Source organism: Carya illinoinensis, chromosome 10 (genome assembly GCF_018687715.1).
Source record: "Carya illinoinensis cultivar Pawnee chromosome 10, C.illinoinensisPawnee_v1, whole genome shotgun sequence".
NCBI classification, from domain to species: Eukaryota; Viridiplantae; Streptophyta; class Magnoliopsida; order Fagales; family Juglandaceae; genus Carya; species Carya illinoinensis.
This window is the reverse complement of record NC_056761.1, coordinates 34,935,767-34,945,862: the sequence shown is the minus strand read 5'-3', so window position 1 is coordinate 34,945,862 and position 10,096 is coordinate 34,935,767. Positions and strand designations below refer to the sequence as shown.

Below are 10,096 nucleotides of genomic sequence, written 5' to 3'. Positions count from 1 at the left end.
AGATACTATATGTAATATTAACATATTATGAGATAATGTTATTATAATTTATAACATAAAAATTTAATCTTAAATATAAAAATTTATTCGATCACATGTTTTAAACATAAAATATATATTAATAACATTTTGTGGCCTAATAAATTATTAACATATTCCTTTTGAATCTTTGATAAATACATAGTACATTAGTAACTAATTACATTAGTATATTAATTACATTTCGTTTCAATTAATTAGTATATTAGTAGTTTTTTTAAAGCTGAATATTTTTTCACATATCAGATTTTTTTTATAAAGCAGATTTTTTATAGTAATATTTTTTTACAAAGCAGATTTTTTTTAATAAACAGATTTTTTATGAGAAATTTGCATTTTATTAAAACTGAAAAATCGGACTGAACTAGATTTGAAACTGATTAAACTAGAGTACTGATTTAAGAGGGCAACTAGTGTGTGATCGATTTTGAAAAATACAAAACCAGTACATACTGGTTTGGTCCTGAATTTTGTCCAAAACTGGACTAGTTATACCCCTACCCAGCCCAACAGCGTAAGAAACATGACATCAACAAAGAGTGTGAGGAAGAACTTTGAGAAACATCTCTACTTTTTATGCTGATATGTTATTAATGTTAGATACAATTATGAGTTATGTAAGTGTCACGCACTCATTTTAAAAAAGAGTAGAGTCTACTATTAAAAAATTAATTTTTTAATGTGGATCACATATTTACTCACTTTTTTCAAAAAAACATTTGTGACCAAATATCATTTCTCTTTTTAAAAAATCTTTAACAATCTCCCACCATAAACAGGGTCTGAAGAAATAATAATATAGCAAAATTTTTAAGTTGCATAATTTGTCAATCAGTTTGTAGTTCATCCTAATCCATAAAGAAATCAAACATAAGCTTCAAAAATAAAATAGGACAAAAATGTAGAACAGACACGCAAAATTAATGTTACAACCTTCCACAAATGTGACAATGTGATACAAACACTAGCAAAAGCATGAAAGAAAAATACATACTTGGCATTCGGTGCTTTTTAACGTCCTTTATATTCAAGCCTCATGCAATGAAAACCTACGGATTCAACTGCAGCAACACCTCATTGACCACTTTGTCTAGATTCAAGTTTGAAGAGCCTTCTGAACCAACTGCTTCCTCAAGCCATTTTCTTCCACTCCATGGTATGTTTCCTCATCTCCTTACCCTTCTCTCCATCCATTAACTCTCTCACAAGCCTCTCCACTACATCTCTTTTTACATTACAATCAATCTCCATGCCAATGCCCCATTCAACGCAAGCAAACCTGCAATTTGTCTGCTGCTCAGCAAAGAATGGCCAACAGAGCATAGGCACTCCTGCACACATGCTTTCAAGCATTGAGTTCCATCCGCTATGGGTTAAGAATCCCCCAATTGATGGGTGGCTTAGCACATGCTCTTGTGGGCACCAACTTAATATAATACCTCTGTTTTTTGTTTCAATTACAAACTCATGATGCAGTACAATCAATGAAGCATCCTTCACAATGTCAGGCCTAATTACCCACAGGAAGGCTTTCTTGCTATTAGCAAGTCCCCAAGCAAACTCGACCATTTGTGATGGGGTTAGCTCAACAACACTACCAAAATTTATGTAAATAACTGAGTTGGGTTCCTTGGAGTTGAGCCATTCAAGATAGTCACCTTCATACTTCCAAAGATTGGAACCAATATTGGACACTAAATCCTTTTGTGGAATTTGATTAAGAACCAAATGAAGAGGGCCAATGGAGTAAATGGGAGGAAACATGGAGGAAAGGACGTCCAATGCTTCTTGCTCCAGTGCATCAAAAGTATTTACAACTATGGCGAAAGCTTTCGAAGCTTTCTCTATCATCTCCAAAATAAAGTTCAGCATGATATCGTTTGGATCCAATGTGAATAGAAAGCCGGGAAGATCCTTGAGGTGGATTTTTTTCAACCCTGGAATCCAGTCAATAGTAGTGTCCATATTCCCATTTGTAAGACAGCTCTCGTCTACATTTGTCATTAAAAAAAGTATAAATGTTGTTTCATTAATTTAAGACTCATTACATATAATATTTAGATGAACTCTTGATTGGATTTATACATTTTCTCTCACCTCTCTCTCTCTCTCTCTCTCTCTCTCTCTCTCTCTCTCTCTCTCTCTCCCCCCCCCCCCCACCCCCCCAAGCTTGGGTATCTCTTTTTGCGTGGTAGGGTTTGTGGTGGTCACTAATTTGTAGGGAGACTTTGAGAGGGATCTTGTTGGTTTGATCTAACATCAAGGCTAGTGCTTCACGTTTCCAAATCTTTTTTCTTTTTGCATCTGATTTTCAAGAAGGGCCAATTTTTTAGATTTTGTGTGCATTTCTGATCTATTACTAGCATCCAAGATAAGTTTTGGTTTTACTTTATTATAATTTTTTAGAGTTTGATTTTTCCGATTTAGCTTAATTTTCTTTTAGATCAAAGTAATCAACTCTTGTATTGGTTTAAATTTAAACTTTTGGTTCCTCGAACAGTTGAGGTTTAATTTGTATTTTTGAACATGACTTTCCATTGGATCAAGCTTGACCAGTAGCTACCTTGTTTTTAACTAAAATTTTGAGTGCTTCGGCTTATTTTAAGTTTTAGATCAAAGCTTTGATGACCACATAATGCCTAATCAGTTGCATGCAAATTTTAAATAGAAAAATTTTACTCATCATCCTCACACCACACACCATAGATAGTTTTTTAATTTTTTTCTCTTACCAAATATATGGTGTATAGATGATAAGTAGAATTTAATTAGTTTAAGAAAAATAAAATAAAAAATCAAAGTTAGTGTGGTATATAGAGATGGTGAGTAGCAAAACTCGTGATATTATTTTACAAAAGTATCCCTAATTTAAAACATAATTGGATAAAGTATAAATTTTAGTGAAAAAGTATTGTGTAAATATTTTTCATCCAATATTAGTTGTATCATTTATTACAAGATTAGGAGACTCGAAAATAGAAGTGTAAGTTTCTGAAGATCTTTCATGGAGGGTCAAAGATTGAGAAAAAAGTAACATAACCTTAGGAAGGAAAATTGTACCTTTGAGTACTACTGTAAGATCACCCCTTTCGACAAGATGGCGGCTATGTGCATATCCTAAGAAGCCACATGCACTCGCAGTCCACAATAGAAGGACGGGGATTCCAAGTTCTTCAGCAGCGTCAATGGCGAAAGACATACCTAAATCACTAACTATGCAGCTCACTGGAGGGACAACATTTGAGGAGACATGAGTATCATTAAGTTTCGCCAATAGACTATGAAATGAAACCAAGCAAGTCTTTCTGATAGAGTCACTCAGTGATGGGATGTCTTGGGTTGCGTCGTCAACATCGGAAGGAGGCAAACCGTCGGGGATGGTTTCAAAGCGAAAGTCCGGCAAGCCATCCAAGGAATCAGGACCTCTAGACTTGAGCAAGCGTCTGTGATTGAACTCAGTGTTGGCAAAGGTTACGTGGAAGCCTTTGTGGTGGAGGAGTTTTGCTAGTTTCATCATCGGATTAACATGGCCTTGAGCTGGGTATGGGATGCAAACAGCACGAGCCATGATCTCCTCCACAGAAAAAATCTCTCTCTCTCTCTCTCTCTCTCTCTCTCTCTCTCTCTCTCTCTCTCTCTCTCTCTCTCTCTCTCTCTCTCTCTCTCTCTCTCTCTCTCTCTCTCAATTTCTCCCTCTATTTCTCCCTCTATTTCTCCCATCTCTCAGCCACCACAAGCACACCAGGCACAACCAACCATCACCACACAACACCACAACCAAGCCCCTTTACGTCAAACAAGTGCCGTAAACCACCATCGCACACCCCTTTCCTCACCGAAGCTTGCAACTCCTCTGTACCCAGCCGCTGTCTGTGGTACAGAACCACCTAGTTGTTCCCAGCCCCATCGCCTCCTTCACCCACAGACCATGAAGTCATGATCCCTCGTGGAGATGCCCCTTTTCTCTCCTTGCCCACGCAGCATCTAGTTTCACCTCTAACTAGCCCCTAAATTTTGGTATAAACCCTATTTCCCTATCTCGTAGATTAATAATTACACTTGATTAAATGATGTTGTATTTGAATGCTTGGACATAGGCAAGTTGTGTTATACTTGGTTGGAATTGTATTGAGCCATGATGAATTGAATATGAGTGTTGTATTTATTATGAGGGTTGGGATTGAAATATAGATTTGTGGTACTCCATTACATGCTAATTTGTAGGGGTGTGGGAGAGGGCAAGTATTAATTTCCTACTAAATGTTGATTTGCAGTTTTGGTTGGCATCTAAAGTGTAATTCTAAAATGCCTCATCCATATATACAGACTGCTAAGATGCTGTTTGATCCATTAATTATTTGGTAATAAAACAAGAAATCATTCTCATTGTAGAACTAAGTTAGGAAACCAGTTTTGGAATATGTATATTGTGGCTTCTTAATGGCCATCATCTTGACTAAAGCTCAATGCTGCATATGTACATTGTCACGCTTCTAAATTTGAATTATTGTCTTCAGTTAACTCATCTTTCTTGTTTACGTCAGATAAGACCCATTCTGTGTGTGTGTGTGTAGTTATTTATAAAATACTTGTTATTGATGGTTTTGGCCTGTCATGCTTATAACTCAAGTTGCATGAAGTTTCACTTATCATTCAGGCTGTTAAAGATCTGCTTTGTTTTATTATTTCACAACTTATCAATTAATTTCACTAATATACATTTCAATTCATTCGTTGATGTGTCTGAAGATTTTTTTTTTTTTAGTCATGCAATTCTTATATATCTTGCTTGTGCATTTCCTGTATGTTATTTTAATATATTTTTATTTATTTCATTGTAAAATTCTCTAACAAATGGGATTGTTCCAATGCTAGGCTAGAAACCTCGGAATTTATCATTGCATAGAATGAGGGAATGTTGAGTACTATGGAGTCTGGTCCACACCGCTCGAGCGAAAGCATTGGCCGCTCGAGCGAAAGCATTGGCCGCTCAAGCGAAGTCTGGAAGAATCGAACGCTCGATTTTAGCTCGACAGTGAGGTCGAGCACGAGGCTTTGGCAAGAGCGGAGGCATTGGCTGCTCGAGCGAAGTCAGGCAAAGTTGAACGCTCAATGTCAGCTCGACAGTGAGCTCGAGCAGGATGCGGAAGGGAAGTTCGCTCGACGCGCACTCGACACGCCGCTCGAGCGAACATACATTTTGTAGGGTTTTCTGTCGTGTAACTATATATATGATGTTTTAAATCATATGGTCGTACGATTACTGTACGAGTGAATACTGTGGATGTACAGTGTTGAGATCCATCTTGTAGTGTGATATTCCTCAATAAAAAATCCTCTGCAGCTCCCGTGGACGTAGGCAATTTGCCGAACCACGTACATCTTGTGTCGTGTCTGATTGCGTGTGTGTTTTTCTCGTTCGATATTATTTTTCAATTCATTGTCATCGTTTTTCACAATAATTGGTATCAGAAAGCCAAGGTTTGGGTCTAAGGAGAAACGATGGCTAGAGATGATTTGGAGGTATCGGGGATCGAGAAGTTTGATGGCACGGATTTTGAATACTGGAGGATGCAGATAGAGGACTACCTCTATGGGAAGAAACTTCATCTTCCACTATTGGGGAAGCAATTGGAAAAGATGGATGATGCTAATTGGAACCTGTTGGATCGACAAGTTCTGGGGGTTATTCGATTAACCCTGTCGAGATCCGTTGCACACAACATCATCAAGGAGAAGACGACTGCGGATCTCATGGCGGCTTTGTCAGGTATGTATGAAAAGCCGTCAGCGAATAACAAGGTACATTTGATTTAAAAGTTATTCAATTTGAAAATGGCAGATGGTACTTCTGTTGCACAACATCTGAATGATTTTAATACTATCACAAATCAATTGTCGTCTATTAAAATTGAATTTGATGATGAGATACATGCATTGATACTATTGGCTTCACTGCCAAATAGTTGGGAAGCCATGAGAATGGCTGTTAGTAATTCTGCTGGTAAATCAAAATTGAAATATGATGATATTCGTGATTTGATTTTGGCTGAGGAGGTGCGCAGGAAAGATTCAGGCGAGACCTCGGGTTTGAGTTCAGCCCTAAATGTTGATTCTCGAGGGAGATCACATGACAGGAACTCAAACAAAGGAAGATCAAAATCAAAGTACAGGGGCAACAGCAAGTCGAGGCCTGGTCAGTAGGCAACTTGCTGGAATTGTGGCAAAGCTAGCCACATAAAGAAGAACTGCAAAAACCCTAAGAAGACGGAGAATGATAGTGCTAATGTGGTAACTGAAGAAGTACAGGATGCACTATTGCTTGCAATTCATAGTCTAGTTGATGACTGGATACTGGATTCAGGGGCTTCCTTCCATACATCTTCCCACCGGGAGCTAATGCGGAACTATGTTGCAGGTGATTTTGGGAAGGTGTATCTAGTTGATGGAGAGGCTTTGAACGTAGTAGGGATGGGAGACATTGATATCGCACTCCCTGGCAAGAACAAATGGACCTTGCAAAAGGTCAGGCACCTTCCTGAGTTGAAGAAGAACCTCATTTCTGTTAGGCAGCTTGATGAGTGTGGTCATTCAGTGGTGCTCTTAGATAGCACCTGGAAGATCACAAAAGGAGCATTGGTACTGGCTCGGGGTAAGAAAACTGGTACACTATATATGACTACTGGTTTAATTGACACTATTGCTACTACCGTTGCAGAGAGCACATCAGATTTGTGGCATTGCAGATTTGGCCATATCAGTCAGAAGGGCATGACGGAACTTCTGTCTAGAGGCAAGCTACCAGAACTGAAGACAGTTGATCTGAGTATGTGTGAGAGTTGTGTGATGGGGAAACAAAAGAAGGTCAGCTTCTTGAAAAGTGGCAGGACGCCTAAGATAGGAAGACTTGATCTTGTGCACACAGATGTGTGGGGTCCTTCCCCAGTGGCATCTCTTGGAGGTTCTCGCTACTATGTTACGTTCATTGATGACCATAGTAGGAAGGTATGGATTCATTTTTTGAAGCATAAATCTGAAATATTTAATGTTTTCAAAATTTGGAAAGACATGGTTGAGATAGAGACAGGCTTGAAACTGAAATGTTTGAGATCTGATAATGGTGGTGAGTATGTTAATGGTGGGTTCAAAGAGTATTGTGCAGCTCTGGGTATGAGAATGAAGAAGACCATTCCTGGGACACCACAGCAAAATGGAGTTGCTAGGCGTATGAACAGAACCATCAATGAGCGTGCTAGAAGCATGAGGTTGCACGCTGGACTACCACCCACTTTCTGGGTAGATGCAGTCAGCACTGCCATTTACTTGATAAACAGAGGGCCATCAGTTCCACTGGATTGTGGATTGCCTGAGGAGGTTTCGAGTGGGAAAGAGGTTAAATTTTCTCACCTTAAAACTTTTGGTTGTCTTTCTTATGTGCTTATTGATTCTGATGCTCGTAGTAAGCTTGAGGCTAAGTCAAAGAAATGTTATTTCATTGGCTATGGAGACGAGGCATTTGGCTATCGTTTCTGGGATGATCAGGGTCAAAAGATCATAAGAAGCGGGAATGTGATTTTCAATGAGAAAATGATGTACAAGGATAAGTCTAGTACAGCTTCTGTAGTAACTCCTCAGGAGTCCGAGTTCGTAAGATTGGATGACCTACCAGAGGTTACAGTGCAGTGTAGAGATGTGAGTGACGGGGAGAGTGGGTCCAGTGCACCCATTCCTATTCAGGCAGTTTCAGAATCGTCCACTCCTACAGTTGCAGTTCGCAGGTCAAGTAGGACTATACGTCCTCCACAGCATTTCTCACCTACTTTGAATTATATTCTGTTGACAAATGGTGAAGAACCGCAGAGTTATGAAGAAACCTTGCAAGATGAAAATTCTAGCAAGTGGGAGCTGGCTATGAAAGATGAGATGGATTCCCTGTTAGGGAATCAGACATGAGAGTTGATAGAACTTCCATTAGGGAAGAAGGCATTACACAACAAGTGGGTGTACCAGGTTAAAACTGAGCATGATGGCAGTAAGAGGTACAAGGCTAGACTTGTTGTAAAAGGCTTTCAGTAGAAGCAGGGTATTGATTACTCTGAGATCTTTCCTCCTGTGGTGAAGATCACAACTATCAGGATGGTACTGGCTATGGTTGCTATTGAAGATCTATTTCTTGAGCGGTTAGATGTGAAGACAGCTTTTCTTCATGGAGACCTTGAAGAAAACATCTACATGCACCAGCCTGAGGGGTTTGTGGTACAGGAAAAGGAAGGTTCAGTTTGCAGATTGAAGAAGAGCTTGAATGGCCTAAAGCAAGCTCCTAGACAGTGGTACAAGAAATTTGATAACTTCATGCACAGCGCAGGGTACATTAGATGTCAGGCAGATCATTGTTGCTATGTCAGGTATTTTGAAAATTCTTATATTATTCTGTTGTTGTATGTGGATGACATGCTTATTGCAGGGGCTAGTATTGATGAGATCAATGATCTGAAGAAGCAGATGTCAGAGCACTTTGCAATGAAGGATTTGGGAGCTGCAAAGCAAATCCTTAGAATGAGAATTGTCAGAGATAAAGTCAGAGGTACGTTGAGACTCTCACAGGCTGAGTATGTGAAAAAGGTACTCAGCAGGTTCAATATGGACAAGGCCAAACCAGTTGACACACCCTTGAGAAGTCACTTCAGACTCAGCAAGAATCAGTCACCAGAGTCAGAAGAGGAACAAGATTACATGAGTAAGATTCCTTATGCCTCAGCTATTGGTTCACTTATGTATGCTATGGTTTGCACAAAACCGGACATTGCCTATGCAGTGGGAGTTGTGAGTAGATACATGAGTAACCCAGGAAAGCAACATTGGGAAGCAGTGAAGTGGATTTTGAGGTACCTAAAGGGTTCCTCAGAAACCTGTTTGTGTTTCTCTGGAGAGAACTTGGAGGTGTAGGGCTATGTTGATGCTGATCTAGCTGGAGATATTGATAGCAGAAAGAGTACCACGGGCTTTGTTTATACACTTGGTGGTACTGCAGTGTCATGGGGTTCTAATCTATAGAAAACAGTTTCTTTGTCTACAATAGAAGCTGAGTATATTGCAGTTTCAGAGGTTGCAAAGGAGATGGTATGGCTACAGGGCTTCTTGGAGGAGTTGGGTAAAAAGAATCAGAAAGGCACTCTCTACAGTCATAGTCAGAGTGCCATATTCCTTGCTAAGAATCTAGCATTCCATTCAAGGACCAAATACATTCAGATCGAGTATCATTTCATATGGTTATTGTTAGATGATAGATAGTTGTTACTTGAGAAAATTTATGGAAGCAAGAACCCTGCTGATATGTTGACAAAGGGTGTTACGCTTGAGAAACTGAAGTTGTGCCCAACTTCAATTAGTCTTCTAGCATGAAGACAGGAGCAGTGAGTTGCAGAGGTGGAGGATATCATGTTTGAGGAAGACGGCGATACAGCGAGTGTACCAGTCTCCAAGTGGGAGAATTGTTGAGTACTATAGATTCTAATCCACACCGCTCGAGCGGAGGCATTGGCCGCTCAAGCGAAGTCAGGCAGAATCAAACGCTCGATGTTAGCTCGACAGTGAGGTCGAGCAGGAGGCTTTGGCTCTAGCGGAGGCATTGGCCGCTCGAGCGAAGTCAGGCAAAGTTGAACGCTCGATGTCAGCTCGACAGTGAGCTCGAGCAGGATGCGGAAGGGAAGTTCGCTCGACGCGCCGCTCGAGCGAACATACATTTTGTAGGGTTTTACGCCGTGTAACTATATATATGATGTTTTAAATCATATGGCCGTACGATTACTGTACGAGTGAATACTGTGGACGTACAGTGTTGAAATCCATCTTGTAGTGTGATATTCCTCAATAAAAAAATCCTCTGCAGCTCCCGTGGACGTAGGCAATTTGCCGAACCACGTACATCTTGTGTCGTGTCTGATTGCATGTGTGTTTTTCTCGTTCGATATTATTTTTCAATTCATTGTCATCATTTTTCACAACAAGGGAACCCAAGAAAAGAAATGAAAAAAGAAGCTCATTCAATTGGTGATGT

At 39.7% G+C, this 10,096-nt stretch overlaps 1 protein-coding gene across 1 annotated transcript; it reads right to left on the bottom strand.

The window, feature by feature from the left end:
* Positions 1–939: 939 nt before the first annotated feature.
* On the bottom strand, positions 940–3,681 carry LOC122278174 (7-deoxyloganetin glucosyltransferase-like). The gene is made up of 2 exons (XM_043088280.1): positions 3,100–3,681; positions 940–2,030 (listed from the first exon to the last, which is right to left on the bottom strand). Exons 1-2 carry the CDS (start codon positions 3,605–3,607, stop codon positions 1,171–1,173), a joined length of 1,368 nt encoding a protein of 455 aa, XP_042944214.1. The 5' UTR covers positions 3,608–3,681; the 3' UTR covers positions 940–1,170.
* Positions 3,682–10,096: the final 6,415 nt, after the last annotated feature.

Excerpts from the sequence above, each read along its gene's own strand:
- LOC122278174 (XM_043088280.1), bottom strand. The coding sequence starts at position 3,607 with ATGGCTCGTGCTGTTTGCATCCCATACCCAGCTCAAGGCCATGTTAAT. Across the intron at positions 2,031-3,099 it reads TCTTACAGTAGTACTCAAAG|ACGAGAGCTGTCTTACAAAT; the intron begins GTACAATTTTCC and ends TGACAAATGTAG.